General features: G+C 32.2%; 3 protein-coding genes across 3 annotated transcripts; 1 reads left to right on the top strand and 2 right to left on the bottom strand.

Annotated features, from left to right (window-relative positions):
* The first annotated feature begins 217 nt into the window (after window positions 1-217).
* Window positions 218-1,727, top strand: LOC124918154. Its single transcript, XM_047458367.1, has one exon. The coding sequence runs from the start codon at window positions 323-325 to the stop codon at window positions 1,142-1,144; it is 822 nt and encodes a 273-aa protein (XP_047314323.1). The 5' UTR covers window positions 218-322; the 3' UTR covers window positions 1,145-1,727.
* Window positions 1,728-3,568: 1,841 nt separating this feature from the next.
* LOC124920393 (1-deoxy-D-xylulose 5-phosphate reductoisomerase, chloroplastic) lies at window positions 3,569-6,331 on the bottom strand. Its single transcript, XM_047460875.1, has 12 exons — window positions 6,036-6,331; window positions 5,699-5,895; window positions 5,528-5,614; window positions 5,330-5,455; window positions 5,194-5,256; window positions 4,960-5,109; window positions 4,789-4,856; window positions 4,593-4,704; window positions 4,400-4,504; window positions 4,198-4,319; window positions 3,967-4,113; window positions 3,569-3,891 (listed from the first exon to the last, which is right to left on the bottom strand). The coding sequence occupies exons 1-12, from the start codon at window positions 6,130-6,132 to the stop codon at window positions 3,723-3,725; spliced, it is 1,443 nt and encodes a 480-aa protein (XP_047316831.1). The 5' UTR covers window positions 6,133-6,331; the 3' UTR covers window positions 3,569-3,722.
* A 1,786-nt stretch (window positions 6,332-8,117) lies between these two features.
* On the bottom strand, window positions 8,118-11,481 carry LOC124920392 (peroxisomal membrane protein PEX14-like). Its single transcript, XM_047460874.1, has 12 exons — window positions 11,323-11,481; window positions 11,018-11,223; window positions 10,884-10,926; window positions 10,622-10,815; window positions 10,360-10,549; window positions 10,174-10,263; window positions 10,034-10,077; window positions 9,902-9,947; window positions 9,682-9,752; window positions 9,512-9,553; window positions 9,370-9,423; window positions 8,118-8,629 (listed from the first exon to the last, which is right to left on the bottom strand). The coding sequence occupies exons 1-12, from the start codon at window positions 11,357-11,359 to the stop codon at window positions 8,276-8,278; spliced, it is 1,371 nt and encodes a 456-aa protein (XP_047316830.1). The 5' UTR covers window positions 11,360-11,481; the 3' UTR covers window positions 8,118-8,275.
* Between the last annotated feature and the right edge of the window lie 10,085 nt (window positions 11,482-21,566).

Here is a 21,566-nt window from a genome sequence, read left to right as displayed (position 1 = left end):
ATTTCTCACCATACATATTAGTCTCAATCTTATCCTTTTTATGTAATTATTTTTCTTAATAAAAGAATGAGAATAATTAGTAAAATATTTTTCATAAGAAGCTATTTGTATATATTGTAAAAGTTCATAGGTCATTTTGAAATTTCATCGTTCACGCGAATTCTTTTGCTTTGATATATAAAGCTAACTTCATCTCTTTAATTCATATTCTCTCTTTCTCTCTCTAAACTCTCTCTTTCTCGCTCCTCAATTGCAGTTACAGATAACCGCATCACAGAATCAACGTGTAAAACTCCGGCGAGCAGTTACCTAGGGTTTTGAGATGCAAACGGGAACTCCGATCTCGCGTTCTCCGACTTTCAACAGTTACTCCGGTAGTTTAGCTGATATCGCCGCCAGAGTCGTTGAAGAACTCATTTCAGAGTCCGATCAATCAGGTATCGGTTTCGTTTTTGACTTTGATTACGATCAGGAAACTATCAATAGAAATGAGATGAACAGGCATGTCGAAGAAACGAACAATTTGAAAGAAGGAGATGACGATGATGATGATGATTTTGAATTCATCACCGACTTATCGCCGAATTCACCTGACGGAAGCTTGAACAATGACCAAATCCGACCTACTTATCCGGTTTTCAGTAGGAATTGGTCATTTGGCGGAATTCAAGATGTCGCAACGAAGCCGACGGTTCCTCGTCCGTCTAGGCTTTCGTTAAGAAACCTTATGAAACAGGATAGAGATCCTCCGTCATGTTCTGACGATTTAGATGGAATTCCGGAGGAAATGTACTGTGTGTGGAAATCTAAAACGGCGGAGGAAAGTGAGGAAGCGGCGTTATCTAGCAAAAGTAAGAAAAGCTTTAGTTCAATCGGATCATCGTCAAAAAGGTGGAAGTTCAGGAACTTCCTTCAAAGAAGCAACAGTGATGTCAATGATACCTTAGTCCGTCTCCCTCGTCACACCAGTAAGGATTCGACAAAATCAAGCAAAATCAGTGACGACAAAGGAAGAATTGAGTCTTTCAAATCTGCAGATGGGGATACGAAGGTACAATATACAAAAAGTAAGGGAGATAGAAGGCGTTCAGTCATCCCTTACAGACAAGATCTGGTACGATTCCTTGCTAATGTTAAGGCATAAATCTCAATTCCCTTTGTTTGTTTTTGTGGTTCTTTGATGATCATATTTATCAAAGTGTCTAGCTAAATTGAAACAACAAGAACAAATTGAAGATTAGAAATGAGAGTCTTCTGTTAAAAGTAGCTTAATTTGGGTGGTGGTGGTGGGTCAGTTTGTGTGATGATTACAGCTATGGAGAGAAAACTTTTGATATGTGGAAGGAAATGGGTTTTGCTTCTTCTTTACCCCCTCCCCCAATTCCCTATTTTCTAGGAAACATCATTATGTAGAAGATGCAAAATAGACATTATAGAATGAATCATAGCAGAGATTTGGACAAAATGGATATGGGTTTTATTATGATTTATGGCTGCAAATTTCTGCTAAATTTCAGTTGACAATCATGATCATCTTACCTTATGGTTTGGTCAACAAAATTATGCAATTGAAGCCTAGTCTTTATTGGCAAACAAATTATGTAGTTGAGGGAGATTTTGAATTAGTTTTATGCCGTGTGTATTTAGTTTACTTGATAATTTTGATTTTGAATAGTTGATTATTTTGTCTGTTTGACTTTTCTAATCAAATTCCAACATGTTTTTTAGTCAGTGGTGCAAAATGGGTATTTGTTTATTGATTAGATGGAGAAAACTAAGATTAGACTAAATTATTGGTTGAACATAATGCCTTGTTTTTATTCTTTTGTTTAATTGGTTTATTTAAATAGTGTATACCAAAGTTTGGTACATGGTATAATGTATAAGTTATATTGTGTGTAATGTTGTATAAGGGTATAAATAGTATATAGGCATAATAAGTGTACATAATATTAAATCTATTAGGTACTTGAAATGATAGTTGAAAAGGAAAAAATCTTACTTAAATTTCAACTTAAAAAACAAAAATTGTATATGAGTATATATAATAAGGGTATAAACAGGGGTTACAAAATTAGTAATTTGTTATATCCGTCAAATATTATAAATATCAATTTTTTCGATACATAAAAAATAAATAATAATGTTTGGTACGGATACCGAAATTAACGGTATTGTAAGAAATTTTCGGGTATGAAAATTTAAAATTTAGGTATGGTGTAAATTTTTTAAAATTTCGGTATATTATCGAAATACAAAAATATAGTTAAGTTTTAATTTTTGTTTCAAAATTAGATTTAGCAAATCAAGTTGTTATCAATTAATCTAAGGCTTTAAAAATATTTATTTTTACTCTCTAACTTTAATGGAATTATTTTTTTTCTCTAAACATATTTATGTTACTTTAATAAAAGAAATTAATTTTTTAAAAATTAAATGAAAATATAATTAAATTTTAATATTTTTCGGTATAAACGGTAAAATATTGAAATCGCGAGTATACTATCAATGTTGGGCATGATGAGTATGTTATTTGTATTATATCAACATTTCAGAATACCTACGATAACGATATGATTTTTTTTATACTAAAACTTACGAAATGTATAAAAAATTCCGATATAGAGTATATCTTGGATCTATCAATTATGTTATGGTCGAGTCCTACTCAAGGTGACCAAGTCGTAGGTATTATTGGTATATCGGGACCATCGGCCAACTCACCTTCTAATAATAAAAATATAAATTATATAACAGTTTTGTTTGGTTTAAATATAATAAAAAAGTATAAGTATTACCTATATTTCTTAATATATATAAAAGATACACTACAAAATTAATTTTTTTTTTTTATTTTTATTAATATTATTTTTAGAATATTTAATTTTTAAAATTGATTTGAATATTATTATTTACAATTAGTTGAAAGATTTTAATTAAATATAGCAACTATTTAATAGGTTTAGTTTTTTTTCATGAAAATAAAAAAAATAGAATAAATTTCTTTTACAAAACATAGACTTTTTAAATTTTGATAATTGATATTGATCTTGTAAAAAACTTAAAATAATAATACTTACAGTTATTAATTAATCATATAATGAAAGCAATTAAATAAAACTAAAAATAAATGATGCTGTTCATATGGAATATTTAATAATTAAAATACAAATAAAAATGAATAAACAATGATTAAAAAAACATTATTAAGATGAAAGTATTGCTTGTTGTATGAGGAGAAGAGTAGTTAGCAGGTACTTCCTTTTCCTTTGATGTAAAATTTAGTATCAACCAAACCAATTATTAATATATAATAAAAAAAAATTAATATATGATACTAATAAGTTATTTTAAAATTATTCAAATAACTCAATTTCCACCCATTTTAAAAAAAAAATTAAGAACAAGGTTCATATTTCTTTTGATTTTAAATAGACCATAAACATATGAGCATGCTGATGTAGAAAGAACTCCATTAAAACTAATTTTATTCAAGTAGGGTTATAGTAGTGGAAAATTTTGTTTTTTAATGAGAAAAAAAAACTTAGTCAAAAGAAATAAAAAACCCAAAAAATTAAAAAGTAATAGTTCCACTCAGAGGTGACAAATTATTTTATGAATTGACACACTCATACATTAATATTGTTCACTATTGACACATCCAATATGAATAGGATGAAATTATTTCCTTTTTACTATCATTATTTTTCAAAAAAATAAAATCACACAGGAACAGATTTCAAACCAGATGAAAGTTTGATAGCAGCAGCAAAATCTCTGGCCCATAGATCATAATGTATAATTTCTTCGAGCGACGGAGCAGTCACCAATTCTGCCCGATGCTTCTCGCAGGTCAGCTCCACGATCTTAAAGATATCCAAATAACTGATCCTGTAATCGAAAACTCTAAAAGTAAATAACCAATACAGAAAAAACAATCTTATAAATAGATGAATCAAAATTTACTTTTCGTCAATGAACATCTCGACAGCTTTCTCATTAGCTGCGCTAAGAACTCCGGTCATAGTTCCTCCTGCCCGTCCAGCAGCATAAGCCAGATTCATTGACGGGTATTTCTTATGGTCAGGAGTCTTGAAAGTCAGCGATCCAAGCCTACATTTTTCTTTACTTTTATTTCCATTCATACATATACTCATTCATTATAACAATAGAAAGATTTGGAACATTTTTACTTACTTGCAAAGGTCAAGACGAGGCCAAGTTATTTCAGAACAAGGCACTCTGTCTGGCCAAGACATTGTGTATAGGATTGGCAAACGCATGTCTGGCCATCCTAGTTGTGCTAACACCGATGAATCCTTAAACCAAACAATTACTTTTTCATTTTACATTCTTTCCTTAGTTATAACAATATTGAATAACAATAATAAATCAAAACCTGTGTTTCGATCATGGAATGAATAATAGACTGAGGATGGATCACAATCTCGATATCATCATATTCTGCCCCGAATAGGTAATGGGCTTCTATAACTTCTAGACCCTGTTTGAACAATTTTAAACATTAATTATTATTATTAGGGTTATACATAATCATAAGAAGATTATTAGAAATAACAAGATAAAGAGACCTTATTAAAAAGGGTTGCAGAGTCGACTGTAATTTTTTTTCCCATACTCCAGTTAGGATGCTTCAAAGCATCAGCCACTTTAGCTTCTTTCAATTTTTCAACAGGCCAATCTCTGCCCATATTATTATATATGAAAACGCACATTATTGAATTTAATTATTATTCAATCATATAAATTCGTGTTAGTTCGTCGCACCTGAAAGCGCCGCCTGAAGCAGTTAAAATAATACGCCTAAGAGCACCCTCGGGCAACCCTTGTATACACTGAATACGAGATTGAAAGATTGAATTATTATCATATCATATAATCAATCAATCGATTGGTTGGTTGGTTGCTTTCTTGTTTGTTTGAGATAAGTATATATACCTGAAAGATAGCAGAGTGCTCGGAATCAGCTGGAAGAATTTTCACTTTATGTTTTTGAGCTAAAGGAAGAACAAAAGGACCACCAGCTATTAGGGTTTCTTTGTTAGCCAAGGCTATGTCTTTTCCAGCTTCGATTGCAGCCACAGTAGGCTATATATAGAATAAACGTAAGAACAAACATAAACAAAATGACCATTTCATTTCATTGAAGAATAAGAATTTGCATGTTTTTACCTTAAGACCAGCACATCCTACTATTCCAGTTACTACGGTAACAGCCTCTGGATGCCGAGCAACCTGTCAAACCGTAAAAAAGAAGATAAATAGGAGTTTAGATTGAAAAAAACATAAGGATTTTAGAATCACAAACCTCAATTACACCCTGTTCTCCTGGAATAATCTCTGGTTTGTAATCGATATCAGCCAAAGCCTCTTTCAGTTCGTCAACTAATGACTCGTTTCTTACAGCAACCAATTGAGGTTTGAACCTCCTGACCTAAATTCATCATTAAAAACTAATAATTCAATCCTTTTTCAAATAAACAATTATGAATGAATAGATCATCACCTGATCAGCAAGAAGAGTAACATTTGATCCAGCAGCCAATGCAACAACCCTAAACTTATCTGGATTCTCTGCAACTATATCCAGTGTCTGTAAAATCAAGAAAATTTACATGAAAATCAAGAAACATGTTTTTTTTTTCTTCAAAAGGAAAAGAAGAACAAATCTTCAAACCTGAGTTCCAATTGAGCCTGTAGATCCAACTATAGAAATGGGTTTTGGTCCTTCCCACTTTTTAAGGTCAACATCAACAACTGCTCTCCCTGGCCACGCCGGAGGAGGCGCCGGCGCCGCCGGTGACTGAGCAGCACAAACAATTCTCCTATTTCCATAGATTCTTCTATTTTCCTTCCTCTTCAAAGCAAAAGCACCTAAATGTATAATAAACCAATCGTTTAGGTCCAAATCAATCAAGTGAAATAACCTGAGATCCCAAAATCAGAATACCCACAAAGAATGACACAATATCATAATCAAAACAAAGGGTTTTACAGAGGGAGAGAGTTATAACCTGAAAGCTTAACAGATGGGTTAATTGATTTGGTGAAATCCATGAAGGAAATCGACTTCATTTCAGTTGGGGAAAGAAAGCTTAGAGCCATAACCATGAATCAGCTTCGTTCTGTACTAGGATTGAAATTCTGAAATTCTGAAACTCTAAATCGAAAAGGGTAGAGGGAATTAAACCATAATCTTGTGGATTCGAGTTATGGATGGAGGTGATTGTCTTATAGAAATTGGTATAAAAAAAATCGGCGATTTCAGAGAGAGTGATGAAATGAAGAGGAAGAAGACGAAAATGGAATCAGCAATTTTACATGGACTGAATATCTCTTCTTTATGCCCTTTATTTATTTTAAAATATTTTTATAAAATTTTGTAAGAATTTTCAAACAAAGAAAAATTAATCAAACAAGATAAAGTTAAAAATAACATTTAAATAATGTTAAAAAAAATTACAAAAATCTGAACACATTTAGATAATCTAGTGATAAAAGATTTTTACTAGAAAATTTACTATTTAATTAGTATATATTTGTAGTATATCTATAAAGTAAAGTAGATAAAGAATAATATTTTTTAAAATAAACTCATTAAATGTTTTTTGACCATAACAAATATTATTTTATGTAAATATAAATTTATAAAAATGAATATAATATTATAATTTAAATATATAAAAATTACTACTTTTTTTAATCAGAGTTTATTAAAAATTAAGCTATAATTATTTCACTTCAACTTATTCCTTAACATAATGATATCTTTATCATCATACATCTTAATTGTAATTATTTGTTGACTAATATTAAATATAATCAATTATTTTTCTTTTATAGTTATTAACATTTTTTTTTTGTAAATGTCAATTTTTTTTACCATTTTTTCTTTTAAGTTTTAGTGCATAATTTATATTTATTTGATTATCTTAATAAAGTTGTCTAGAAGGAAAGACTAATCATAATAAGTTAATAATTATTGTTATGAAATCAAATTAAAGTAGTCTAAAAAGAAAGACTAATCATAATATAAATTAATAAGTATTGTTATGAAATCAAATTAGATTGATTCATGAAGATATAAAAATATAAATTATAAAGTAAAGAAAGGTGCTGTTTATTAATTATAGGTATCTTTTCTCCAAGTTAAAAACAAAAGCACACAAATATTGAATTTACAGAATACAGTTGTTCGTCGGTTGTGTACTAATAAAAAAATTAATAAGGTAGAGACTTAAGTCACACGTGGGACCAATGTTTTTTGAAAATCTAACATGGCATGATAAAAAAAGACTGTTGAGTTCTAAACATTTTTAATTAAAAAAATGTTATTAAATTATAAAGCACATTATTATTATAATTTTTATTAACTAGTGATGTGTTTAAAAGAAAATATGCATTTAAATACAAAATATTACTTTTGTTTCCAAATCTCGTAATTTAGAGTTGTAAAAAAATTAAAATGTATTAATATATAATAATAATAATAAAATAAATTATTTAAAAAAAATAAAAATATTTAATTTAATGAATTAAATGATGAAATTAATAAAAATAAATAATTAAAATATTTAAATAAATTCAATCGAAAAACTTTAATACTTTAATACAAGTGAAATTATTAGTGGTATAATAAATCAAATTTAATAATAATAATATTATTATTATAATGAAAACAGGGTGAGTGATTATTCCACATGATTCACGTCATTGTCTCTCTAGATTAGGAGTTTGGTTTGTTTGGAACTATCTACATAATAATAATAATAATAATAATAATAATAATAATATCTGTTTACACTTATACTAGACAATGCAATATTAATTACCAATCTCATAAGTTTAAAATATTCAAGAAAAATGAAATCCCAACTATGTTGAAAAAATATTTAAATGTAAAATTAAGATATCTTAAAAAATAAAAAAATATTTTCAAATAAAATTTTATATTATCCTTGGGTAAAGATGACAAAAATGTCACTTTCATCTAATAACAAGTTGTCACGACACCATTGTTGTAAAGGTGTTTAGGCCTTTGCTGTGTTTGTTGGTCAAAAAAAACAATTTAATAATATTTTTTCAACAATTTAATATAATTATAAACTTATTGTATTATTGTATGGGGATTCTTAAAGCAAAAAATAATTATGCAAATTTTGGTTACATGACAATAACTCAAATGATCAAATCCATACCAATAAAGTTATAGAATCTTTCAAGATCAAATTATTGACTCTTTTTCTTCTACTACTCATACTTCAATTGTATTCATTTCTGCACTCACCATCCCATTACCATTCGATGATGAACTACCCGTGTCCGCCACTCCTTCATCAATCACCGCCGCTTGTTGTTGATGAGATTGGGGTGGATTTTTATGATGTCGGATGGCTGCAGCTGCTTCAGCCATTGCAACTGGGGGTGGTTGGGGAGGTATCCACGAAGAAGAACGCTGGATCAGTCTTTCATTAGTCTGGAATGTCGAAGAAGAAGAAGAGCCAATAACTTTCTTTTGCCACCAAGGAACTGAAGGAATACTGTCACCGCCATTCACCACATTCAAGTCATGGTCTCCACCATTTTGATCGCGACCAACTTCTACAGGCTGGATTCAAAACAGAAGAATCAATACAAATATAACCAAATTTTAAAATATCTGGACATTGGTAATTTGTTAAGTTAGTTGTCAAGATGAAGTGGAAACTTTTGAACATGTTATCTTCAGAGGTCGGTTTTGATCAAAAAACATTTGGAAATTTTGTTTGACACAAAAACCACCTCTTTTCGGGTCATTTGGCTTACTCAAATATGTTGATCTAGAGTAGAGTATGGAAACAGAGTCCGAAAAACTTCACCAACTGGGAGATCAGATGTTATCCAGGACAAATGTAATGAGCAATGTAACTGATTACTAAATGAAATTTATGATGTATATTTTTGCTTTTGAAATGAGAACCGAGCAAGTTCATCATCTCATTAAAGATTTCGTAATCTTTTCACTAATAATACAAGGACTTTTCAAATTCGCTAGATGAGAAAAGCTATTTTTAAGGGCAATGATCAAAGCAATGGAATTTGGGTGGCATTGAAGTTATATTTTAATGATCATAGTTAGAGAATGTGACTGCATGCTGCCTACAATACAAATGATCTGTCAAATCAAGTGACTCATTTTATTGTGACACATAACTAGCCTTGGTCTGTTTGCAGAGCTACCATCAGGTCGTGTTCTTAAAAGTCTTCAAAATTTACTTTGTAAGACCATATTTCTGTTTAGGGTCTTTTTGGACAAGTATTATTTTGACGGTTTCATCTACACTAGAAGATAGAAAATGCATAGCTCACCGTTTTCTGCAATGTTGTTTGAGAATTTGGTTTTAGCATCTGACCATTGATATCCTGATGAGAATCATAGAGATAGATAAGAGAGGTGAAGAAGTGTTGGACCAACAAAAAGTAAAAACCCAAGTATATGAATATATTTTACTCTTATATCAGGATTCTCCCCATTCTGTATCATATCCATAATCTGCAACCAAATTATCGCAAAATGTCACAAAATATCAAGTATACATATGTGTTTCAATCAAAGTGTGTATAGCCTCTTAGTTCACTATTTCTACCACGTGTTTTAGAAATTTCTTGCCGAATAATTACCTCCTCCATGTATGATTTCTGATGAGGTGTGAGAGAGGATTCAGCCAGTGCAGGCTGCGACTGATACTTTGCTGCATACGTATTTCAAAAAAAATATTATTTGAAAGTAACGTGGTTATTCAAGGATTATTGTCTGGTTACATATTTCAAAATTATATAAGAAACTTAAGGTAAAGAGAAGAGAGGACAACAAATAACGCAGTTATTGCTAAAAAGTGACCTGCTTGCAAGTCAAAATCCGCATTGCCATTTGTCCTGCTGTATTGCTGGAAATCAGAAGAAGCAGCATGTAAGAAACAGAAATCAAATGATACAATAATATTGGCCCAGAAAGTTCATCTTCCAAGCTTACTCTTGAATCCACAGATGAATTTGTGTTTCGGGAACTAATTTGACCTGTTTGTTATGAAAAACGTAAGAAGTGTTTACTGAAAACCTGCAAAAATTAGAAGAAATAAAGCAAGTTTGTTCGTTCTTAAACCACCTTATTACCTTCTAGATTCTTTATGGCACTATTCATTGATTTAATTTCCTTGACTTGTACATCCAACATGTTTTGAAGTTCATTGAAGAATTTCCTTTCTGTCAATCAGAAATTCAATGGTCGTAACTAGCAAACCGACTAAGAACACCACAAAATAAACCAACAGATGAAGGAATATATAGTTAGATAGATACCTTCAGTTTTTGAAGCCATCATTTCTTGGGTTGTTCGTGCGACATCAGCAGCAGCATTGGCAGCAGCTTTAGCTGCTGCACCAGCTTCTTCAGCAAGACTAGGCTTGGGATCAACTTTCTTCTCCAGACTTTCATCTTCTTCCAATACAACCTTTCGTATCCATGACTTCAATCGGGGAATGATAGTTTTCTAAGAAAAACATCGTGTCAAATGATGCTTTTAATTCCTTATGTTCAATACATTACTCCTCAACTAACTTACCTTGAAAAGAACAGCTGCCCCTGCACCCGAGGCAGACAATATTCCGACAGCAAGAAGAGTTTGACGCAGATTGAATCGAGACTGATTCAAGTTAGCTGGAGCAGCAGCAGCAGCAGCAGGGTGTTGTTGAATGTGATTTGAAGATTGCTGCTGGACACCTGATGATGATGATGATGAAGAAGCTATCTGTCCATCTGTTTGCAAAAAGGAGAAACATTTATCAACATATTTGAACTTGATGCAATTTCAATGAAAACTTGACCTGTACTGCTTGACTGTACGCCTGTAACAGAAGAGGGTGGATCCTGTGATTAACATTTAAAACCAAGAATGAATAAAATATGGAATTCATGGATACTTCAATTGAAAAAAGGAATAAAGAAAGAAAGATCTAACAGGGACACGACGAAAAGCTTCATCAATCTCCTCCTTTGTAAGGCCTTTCCGCTCAAGAAAAGATCTTCTGTATACTACAGCTGAACCCTTAACTTTAGGGTGTGAAAGGAACTTGACTGCATTTTGAACTTGATCTTCTCGCACGGGTTCAGAATTCACGAATACTGATGTAGGGCTTGTTTCTTTAATGGGTTCAACTTCTGAAGCTGTAATGAACAAGAATCTCCAGTATATGAGCAAATGACTAAGCAATCAGATAAAAGCTATATGTAATTGGAAAAGAGTTATTTGAAATCAAGAATCACCTGGATTTGGGGGTTTATTATCATCGGTGGTCGCCATAGCCAGAATCAGTTCAAGTGATGATGATGATAAATAAACAAAGGGAAACAGAACACCATCTACTATTCAATATTTGATACCATTTGAAAGAAAGTGTGGTAGATAATGTACTAAAGGATATTATAAATAAAAAAAAAAACTATTTGTTCATAAACAGATTTATTTTATTTTATTTTATTTTTGTTGGGAAAAGCAAAAATTGAGATGAGAATTAGGGCAATCCAATCATTTGGCATAGGGTGACAGTTGAAATCGATTATCCAATCCAAAACATATCTTCTCAACTTAAACTTAAGGTGTTACATAGATTAAATTTATAGGGTTTATTATCTAAAATTATTAATTAGTATTTTTTTTTTTATTATTAGTATTTTTTTTTTCCTAAACTCATATTTTATTAATTTATTTATATAATATCTCGATTTGAGTTTTATTTAAATTTGGAATTTGACTAATTGAATTCAAAATTAATTATTATTAATCTTGTGTAAAAAAAATATATATACAATTCCAAATATAAGAAATTTTATGTAAAGTCATTTTATTCTTGTCCCCCTCCAATTAATCATGCGTCTAGTTTTTATTTTCATAACTCACATATGAGTTGTTATTATGTTTTGTTCGATGTGACATTTGTCGGATTGGATTTTTTATCTCGATTTTTTTATAATTTGAATAATATTCACAGGTCGTTTGTTGTTCATATCCTTCTATTGTCTTGGTGATTATTTCTCGAGTTCGTGTATGTATCATTCGTAACGGCTTAAAAGATGAAGTTATCGGATCTGGATTTATTTTTCATTTTTCCAATAAATAGTTACTGAAACGGATATTTCAGTTGGATGCCCTCTTACACGTATCCACTCATTATTTATATGAGTTTCTCATTTTTTTACCATATACGTAAATGATCAGTTATCACTTTTCATAATATTTTTCGACGTTGCTTACCACTCATGGTCAAAGACAATTTTCATTGCCGCTAAGAATTTTTCGTAGAGATATTTTTGATATCATTTGATTAGTTTGTTTTACTCAAGCATTCATTGTTACGGATCCTTGGAGTCACCCTCAAGAATTTGTAAGATTGTTGGATCTTCTTTTTAAAATTTTAATTGTTGTAAATACGTCATATTATTTAATATCTAGATTTTTATTTAGTTGTTTTTATTTTGTTGACGTTATTTTATTTTTTTAATAAATGGTAAGCTTTTCATTAAAGAGAAAATTGTTGTGAATGCGAAAAACATTTAAAAGAAACTTAAAGAACTGAAAAAAGAACAAACACAGTTAAAGAAAATTAGATTTTAATAAGCTCAAAAAATTATTTTTCTTGATAGTTGCGAAAGTAAGGAGAATGAAACATTTGATCTTAGCAATGTTTGAAAAATTATACGATTTATTTCTTTCCAAATAAACAACCACATAGTTTGGACAATTGGCTTCCAGCTTGAGCCAATATTGTTTGGAGTGCTCTTATCATTCATTTTCTCTGATATTCCCCCACAATTAATGGCATCTCCCATAAGGAGATTCTGGACAAGGGACCAAATTTCCTTTGCCATATGACCATCCCAGAGAAGGTGGTTGACTGTCTCCTCGAAACTTTCATAAAGAACATATCTATTTGCAAAATAGAATCCCTTAATTTTTAGTTTGTCTTGTGTAAAATGCCACCGTGAATGGCTTCTCATGCGAAGTACGTGATTCTCGACAGTAACTTGATTTTTCATAAGTCCTTCCAAGGCAAAGAAGGTAGACTGATATTGTTGAGGGAAAAAAATTTGACTTATTAGATTTAAGGAGTCGTGGATCAAAGGATCAATATTAACGTCAGAGAGAAGGCCTCTAAGTAAGTCAACCCTCATACTATTGGCCGTTGAGAGACGAGATGGAGTCCTCCAAATATTTTGACCGTCGAATAAAGTGTATAATATGCAATCTTGATATCTTTTCAGATGGAAGTCGAGAAAATGCCGTGAAAAGAGACTACAAGCTTACCATTGGGGAGCCATGAGTCTAGCCAAAAATGGATCCTTCTTACATTTTCCACTTTAAAATCAAGACGAGGGTGAATGGTGGTCCAAGTCTTGACGATATATCCCAAAGACTATTACCGATATATTTCCTTCTCGAAAAGGGCATCCACTCAAAATTATGATGGTCATACTTTGCAATCAACATCATAGCCTAACATCATTATTTTTAGGGGTGTCAAAAATGAACTCAACCCGCCAACCCGACACGAGTCGATCCAAAAAATATTGGGTTAGGGTTGGGGGTTTTCAGGTTTAGGTCAGGTTAGAACCAAAATTTGACTTGAAAAATAAATTGGGTTGGGTTGGATTCGGGTCAACCCGGGTTGGCCTAAACTCATTGTATTCTTTGTTTGCCTTAGCCATCTCAAACTCTCCTAGAAAATTCAATTCAATTACTATCACATCTTTCAATCCTAATTTTGTATCCTTTATTACATCCAAAAAAGTGTGTTCACCTTCTTGCAGATCAAATGATTTTTTCCATTTTAATTTTGAGACAACACAGTTGAATCTAGCATCTCTTAGGCGACTGCAAACCTCTATCATTAAAATATTCCGGGAAAATTCTATTCCCGACCGTCCACAACTATAATTCAATGTCATCTATAATTCTTTCAATGCTTTGTGTGTCGCATCACGGATCCTTGATTGTATCAAAGATGTTCTAAACAACGTTGACTGTCACAAATTTAAAGGAAAATTAAGAATCAATCAACATTAAATCCTTTAAGTCGATAACTTACTTGAATAATGTTGGTTTTCTTCTCCCAGAACAGCTTATCGTCTTCACTACTACCGTCGTTGATATTTTGTTCTCTCTACGTCATCAGCACACTCTCGTCGAGAAATTTGAAAATTGTGTCCGATCCTCCTCAGCAGAATTACAGGCTTTGTCGCCGGCGCTGGCGCACAAAAACGGGTCGCCACTTCGAAGGATTTTTTGTCAACTTCCCAGCCATGTTCTTTGTCTCTCTCTCTATTTATTTAAATATTATTATTATTATGTATTTTTAATTTTTATTTAAATATTTTGTTAAATGATAAAAGAATAATTTTAATAATAAAAAATCATTTCAAGTTGATTGGGTTGGTCGGGTTGGCCAGGTTGGTCTTGATAAAGTATTAAATAAATAAGAGAAATTATTTATTTATCTCCTAATAATTATAAATAGATAAACTATTGTAAAGATTATTCATTAAATCAATAATATTATTTCAATCTTTCTCTTCAAGAACTCAATCAAATAGTTCTTGTTTATTTTATCAATTCAAGAAATCTAACTTGGTATCAGAGCGTATAAGGGAAAACTCCCGAAAACGATTTCAATGGAAGAACAATATCACTCCTCAGTTCTACCAATAATACCTGGAAGCGTAAAGCTTGATAAATATAATTATTTCTATTGGAAATCACAAGTTATTCCAATCATGATAGGTTATGATTTTATGGATATAGTAGAAGGAAATTTTGAAACTCCTCCCAAATTTCTTCAAGAAACAGATGGTCAAAATAATACAATTCAAATCAAGAATCCAAAGTTTAAACAATGGCGTATCCAAGATCAAAGGGTACTTGCATGGCTCTTTTCAACATTGACCGACGAGATTCGTCAACAAGTCTCAAAATCATCTTCGGCACAAGAACTTTGGAAAACCTTAGAGAAAATCTATGTTTCTCAATCAAAGAGCCGTCTATATGAGTCACGGAGTCAACTCCTAAACGCACACAAAGGTAGTGATTCTCTTCTTAACTTCATTCAACACATCAAAAACCTATCAGATGCACTTATCGCTGCCGGACAATATGTTTCTGATCAAGATCTGCAACTAACTCTACTCAACGGGCTTGGAGACGAGTTCGAGCCGATGATATGTGCTCTAACTTCCGGACAAGATCTATTGTTTAATGAGATGACAGACATCCTTCTAAATTATGAACAACGACTCATATTCAAGAAAAGAAAATTCCATTATGAAAATATTTCGCGCTCAAACGTTTCGGCGAATGTTGCTTATATTTATAGGCATGGAGGCGGAAAGAACCAAAGACAGAACCGAGACAATAATCGTCCGCAATGTAATTTTTGTCATAAAATTGGTCATCGCTCCGAAAGTTGTTTTTATAATCCATCTTGTCAAATATGTAATGTACAAGGACATAGTGCTCTCGAGTGCCCTCGTTTTAAACCTTCTACAAATCCTGCGACAATATTAGTTACATCATCTACTATTGTAGATCCCACTTGGTGTCCAGATTCAGGTGCTACCGACCATATTACTTCCGATCTTAATAATCTACATGTACATGCTCCTTATACAGGTACTCAAACTATTAAAGTCGGAAACGGTATGCCTCTGAATATTTATAATATTGGTACGACTAAAATTTTAAATCAACAAAAATCTCTCTACTTACGTAATATCTTACACGTTCCGAATATTACTAAAAATCTGATGAGTGTCGCGAGATTTTCATCAGATAATAACGTATTTTTTGAATTCCACCCAAATATTTGTCTTATTAAAGACCGAGATACGAAGATAGTGCTTCTTAAGGGATTACTCAAGGACGGACTTTATTGCGTTGAACCTACTGAAAGTTCGTTTTCAACATGTTCTAATAAACAAGCATTTATTGGTATTAGATCTCCGGCTCAAATTTGGCATTCACGACTTGGACATCCTTCTAGCGCTACTACATCTTTAGTTATATCACACTTTAAATTACCAGTTTCAGGTAGTAATACTATTTCTTTTTGTGGATCATGTCAATATGGAAAAGCACATAAACTACCTTTTTCAGCTTCAAAATCTACATCTATGGCTCCTTTAGACCTAATTCATTCAGATGTTTGGGGACCTTCTCCTGAATTTTCATCTAATGGTTGTCGTTATTTCGTACATTTTGTGGATGATTTTAGCAAATTCACGTGGATATATCCGCTAAAGAAAAAGTCGGATGTTTTGAATACGTTTATCAACTTGTTGAAAATTTATTTAGTCGTAAAATCAAAATATTGCAAACTGATTGGGGAGGAGAATATAGAAATTTCAAATCATTAACAGATAATCATGGTATTTTACATCGTTTATCTTGCCCACATACTAGTGAGCAAAATGGCATTGTTGAACAAAAAAATCGTCATATTACGGAAATTGGTCTCACTTTATTGGCTCATGCATCTATGCCACTACATTATTGGAGTGAAGCTTTTGAGACAGCCACATATCTTATCAATCGTCTTCCTACTCCGACATTACATCAACGTTCACCATTCGAGACTATATTTAACTCTTCTCCTGATTATGGTTTTTTGAAGACATTTGGGTGTTCTTGTTATCCACTCACACGGCCGTACAATCAACACAAACTCGATTTTCATACTACTGAATACAGTTTTCTTGGTTACAGCTCATCTCATAAAGGTTATAAGTGTCTTCACATTCCGTCTGGACGAATATTTATCTCTCGACATGTCACTTTTGACGAACTCACTTTTCCTTTCAAAAATAAGGACCTTGTGCGCTTGTCTAAACCACAAGAAGATAATGAGACATCTCTTCCAACAACTATACTTAATTTATCAATATCACCTCTATTATCTCATATCACTTCACCGTCTTCATCATCACCCTCTTCGACCTCAACAACATCACTAAACACTATAACATCTTCTTCTACTACTATTACTGTTCCTTCAACACAACCAGTTACCACAACAGTTAATGCACCTACATCTTCTACTCATCAGATGATCACACGCAATAAAGCACGGTCTATGTCCTCATCAGCTCTCATTGCTACTTCTTCCGCTACTACACCTACATGTTTTACCAAAGCTAATAAGGATCCGCAATGGCGTCTTGCCATGACAAATGAATATAATGCTCTTATTCAGAATAAAACATGGTCTCTTATTCCTCGTACACATTCTCATAATATTGTTGGATGTAAATGGGTTTTCAAACTCAAGCATAAAGTTGACGGGTCTATTGATCGACATAAAGCACGTCTCGTGGCTAAAGGATTCCATCAACAACAAGGTATTGATTATGAAGAGACATCCAGTCCTGTGGCAAAACCCACTACTATTCGTGTTATTCTTTCTTTGGCAAAATATTATCAATGGTTCATTCATCAACTTGATATTAGCAATGCATTTCTTCATGGGTCTCTATAAGAAGAAGTTTACATGGCACAACCACCCGGTTTTGTCCATCCAGATTTTCCTAATCATATATGCAAACTTCATAAAGCAATATACGGTCTTAAACAGTCTCCTCGTGCCTGGTATGCTACTCTCCGGACTGCTCTACTATCTCTTGATTTTATAGAATCAAAATCTGACACGGCACTCTTCACGTATCATGCACCTCAAATAACATCATACTTTTTAGTATATGTGGACGATATTATTCTCACAGGCAACTCTAAATCGTTTCTAACAAAAATTATATTTCAATTAAATAAATTATTCCCCGTTAAAGATTTTAGGTCAATTACATTACTTTCTTGGAATGGAAGCCACTCGTACCAAAGATGGCTTATTTCTTTCTCAATCCAAGTATATTGACGATATTCTCACTCGGGCTGATATGATTCAAGCAAAGTCATTACACACTCCCATTTCTGCTGGCTCATCCCTTTCTAAACATGATGGTGATCCTTTATCTGATCCTTTTCTCTATCGTAGTATAGTAGGGGCTCTACAATATCTTACACTAACTCGTCCTGAGTTAGCCTTTGCTGTCAATCGAGCTTGTCAATTCATGCAAACTCCCACATCTTCTCATTGGGGAGCGGTTAAACGTATTTTTCGATATCTTCGTCATACTCCTCGTCATGGGATCTTTCTTCGTCCAAATTCACAATTCACTCTTGCTGCCTACTCTGATGTTGACTGGGCCGGATGTCCCGATGATCGTCGTTCAACAACTGGATTTTGTATTTTTTTTAGGTGACAACCTCGTTTCTTGGAATTCTAAGAAACAACAAGTAGTTGCTCGCTCTAGTACCGAATCTGAATACCGTGCTCTTGCATATACAACTGCTGATCTTTGTTGGATTCAATCTCTACTTAGTGAACTTCGAGTTTCACTTTCTTCTTCCCCGGTTCTATGGTGTCATAATATTGGTGCCGCATTCTTATCAGCAAACCCGGTATTTCATGCTCGCACAAAACATATTGAAATCGATTTTCATTTTGTTCGGGAAAAAGTTGATCGTAAACAACTACTCATCCAATATATTCCTACTGAAGATCAAGTGGCTGATATCTTCACCAAAGGTCTTTCTTCTCATCGATTTGCTCTTTTACGTAGCAAGCTCACGGTTTGTGCCTCACCTTTTCGCTTGAAGGGGGATGATAAAGTATTAAATAAATAAGAGAAATTATTTATTTATCTCCTATTAATTAGGCTAAATATAATAACCAAATCCTATATTTTCTCAATTTAGTTATTTCTATATTACTATATTATAAATAGATAAACTATTGTAAAGATTATTCATTCAATCAATAATATTATTTCAATCTTTCTCTTCAAGAACTCAATCAAATAGTTCTTGTTTATTTTATCAATTCAAGAAATCTAACTGGTCTGAGTTCGGGTTGGTTGTTTTCAGGTTGGTTCGGACTCGGGTTTGAGTTGAAATTTTTTATAATGCACCTACTTCAACCCAATCCGAATCCACCCGAATTAACACCCCTAATTATTTTGAAATCTCCGCCATCATTTGCACATGAATGAGATGTTAAAAATTGTTAAAGTTTTTTAGACCAAGTTCACTGTCATTTTGCACAACTTAACTGAATCTTATTTGACCAAGTGTGTCACCTGTGAGGGAGTTAGTTCTACCCCCACAATAAATTTTGCATAATAGTCTCCATTTTTTGTCGTCGATGAAGGGAGTGAAAAAAGTGATATTGTGAATGTAGAAATTGATGCAAGAAAGGACTTAATGATGGTAATTTTACCCCATTTGGAGAACAATTTACTTTTCCAAAGAGCTAATATTTTCTCCATTTTTTATGATGGGATTCCAAATATCGTGACTTTTGATTTTTGGTTATAACGGATGATCCATATATTTAGTTGGAAATTTCTCAACTCTGAAGCCCATGATATCAATGAGAGAATGATGATCTCGATGTTTCCAACAAAGAAAATTTCAGACTTGTCTCTATTGATCTTAAGGCCAGAGCACGCCTCAAAAAGAATGATGATCCTTCTAAGATTAGATTTTTTTTAATTAACGGTTTTGCGAGACAAAGTGTATCATCGACAAATAAAATATTCTTAATAATGTGGTGTCTTCTAACTGTTCCGACGTTAATACCTGAGAAGATGTCAGAGCTGGAAACCTTTAGAAATAGTTTAGAGAGCGCTTCCATGACGATGGTGAATATAAGTTGGGGTGTTCAATATTTGGTTTGAACTGAATATCTGACTGAATTCACCGAATTTGAATAAACCGAAGTCAAATTTTTTATTTTTTATTTTCGATTTTCGAATCAAATTTCAAACCAATTCGAATTCAAATACGGTTTTCAAATTGGTTTTTGAGTTGTGGTTAAAACTCAAAAACCAAAACAAAACCGAATTCATTTTTTATTATTTATTTTATTATATATTATATAATTTATTATATATAATATATAATAATTCCTTAGCCTATTAATTTAATCTATATTTTCTTACCTAATTTTTTAGACGTTCATCTCATATATATATATATATATATATATATATATATATATATATATATATTCTCTAAACTTAATCATTTTATATTCTTTAACCTAATCAAATAATCTCTCTACCTCCCTCATCTCTATTCTCTTAACATAATCCTAATGTCGCCTCCTCCCTCCTCATCTATATTATCATATAAAAGATTCTTCATCTGTCCACCTCCCATCCAACCACTCACTTAAAAAAAATAGACTATTGATCTAATCTCGTCATCTTTGACCTTTGGGCTTCGATCTATCTAATCTCGCTATTTTTTTATCTTTTTTTGTCAAGACTTTTAAGTCTTGATCTATCTCCATCGTTCAACACTTATTTCAAATTTAAGATATATTTTCTTCGTTCAACATATATCTACGTCTTTCAACATCTTAATTTAAATTTTGTTTTGAATTAAAATATTTCGAATTCAAGATTTTACAATAAAAGAACAAAGAAAATCGAATTTGGTTCGAATTCGAATTCGGTTTTCGAATTGACTAAAAATATAAAAATTTGAACACCCCTAAATACCCTAAATATAAGAGGTGAACAGGGGTCCCATTGTCGTAACCTCCTACTACTAATAAAAAACGGGTAACCTCTCCATCTCCTTTAATGATGACGGATAATTTAGGCTCAGAAAATGAATATCTTAATTCACTTATCTGTTTATCTCTAAATCTCATTCTCTTTAGCAGGTAGAGAACAAATTAACGTGGTCAAACGTTTTTTCGATGTCAAATTTATAAAAACAACCCGCAATCTTCTTTTTAATAATCGATTATAGGTTTCATTGGCAACTAAAGAACCATTCGTGATTTGTCTACCTTGAACACATGTCATCTAATTAGGGGAAAGAATATTTAGGAGGAGTATCTTCAATCTATTGGCAAGAGTTTTAACAAGAACTTTGTAAAAACTTGACACAAGGCTAATTGTCCTATAGTGTTTTAATTCACTAACCTCCTGAATTTTTTGATAAGGACAATAAAATTTGCATTCCAACTCTTTTCAAAAGAGACAGTGATGTGAAAGTGTTTAAAAGAGGCAACATACTCGTCTTTAAGAAAATCCAACGATCCTTTTTTTGGAATTAAAAATGGGACAACGAATTAAGCATATAGCCCGCAATCACACTTAACTAGGCGTAGAACTTGCTGACAGTCTCGAACCCAGAACCTTAGGGAGACTAAGAATATCTACATATTTTTGTCGCTAGGCTAGAAGATGGGATCCCACGATCCTTTGATAAAGGTCATTGAGTAACAATCGGGGCCCGGTGCCTTGTCTCCGTCACAATCCTTAATATGTTGAAAATTTTCTTTGCTAGAGAAATCCGCTTCGCTGATAGCTCGTTCCTCAATGGAAATCTTGTCAAAATAGATGTCGTCAAGAGTGGGTCTATCTTGGCTAGTCTCAGTAAGAAGCTCATT

The sequence above is a fragment of the Impatiens glandulifera genome, chromosome 1, assembly GCF_907164915.1.
Source record: "Impatiens glandulifera chromosome 1, dImpGla2.1, whole genome shotgun sequence".
NCBI classification, from domain to species: Eukaryota; Viridiplantae; Streptophyta; class Magnoliopsida; order Ericales; family Balsaminaceae; genus Impatiens; species Impatiens glandulifera.
Note: the sequence above shows the minus strand (reverse complement) of the source record. Positions and strands in the feature narration are given on the sequence as shown.

What these genes read in the sequence shown, in the direction of transcription:
- LOC124920392 (XM_047460874.1), bottom strand. Translation starts at nt 11,359, where the DNA reads ATGGCGACCACCGATGATAATAAACCCCCAAATCCAG. An exon ending in GGATTTTGACTTGCAAGCAG is followed by an intron (nt 9,753 to 9,901) that starts GTCACTTTTTAG and finishes ATACGTATGCAG; the next exon opens with CAAAGTATCAGTCGCAGCCT. An exon ending in AAACAACATTGCAGAAAACG is followed by an intron (nt 8,630 to 9,369) that starts GTGAGCTATGCA and finishes TTTTGAATCCAG; the next exon opens with CCTGTAGAAGTTGGTCGCGA.
- LOC124920393 (XM_047460875.1), bottom strand. Translation starts at nt 6,132, where the DNA reads ATGGTTATGGCTCTAAGCTTTCTTTCCCCAACTGAAATGAAGTCGATT. An exon ending in CCCATCTGTTAAGCTTTCAG is followed by an intron (nt 5,896 to 6,035) that starts GTTATAACTCTC and finishes TTATACATTTAG; the next exon opens with GTGCTTTTGCTTTGAAGAGG. An exon ending in GCTTCAGGCGGCGCTTTCAG is followed by an intron (nt 4,705 to 4,788) that starts GTGCGACGAACT and finishes TAATATGGGCAG; the next exon opens with AGATTGGCCTGTTGAAAAAT.
- LOC124918154 (XM_047458367.1), top strand. Translation starts at nt 323, where the DNA reads ATGCAAACGGGAACTCCGATCTCGCGTTCTCCGACTTTCAACAGTTAC.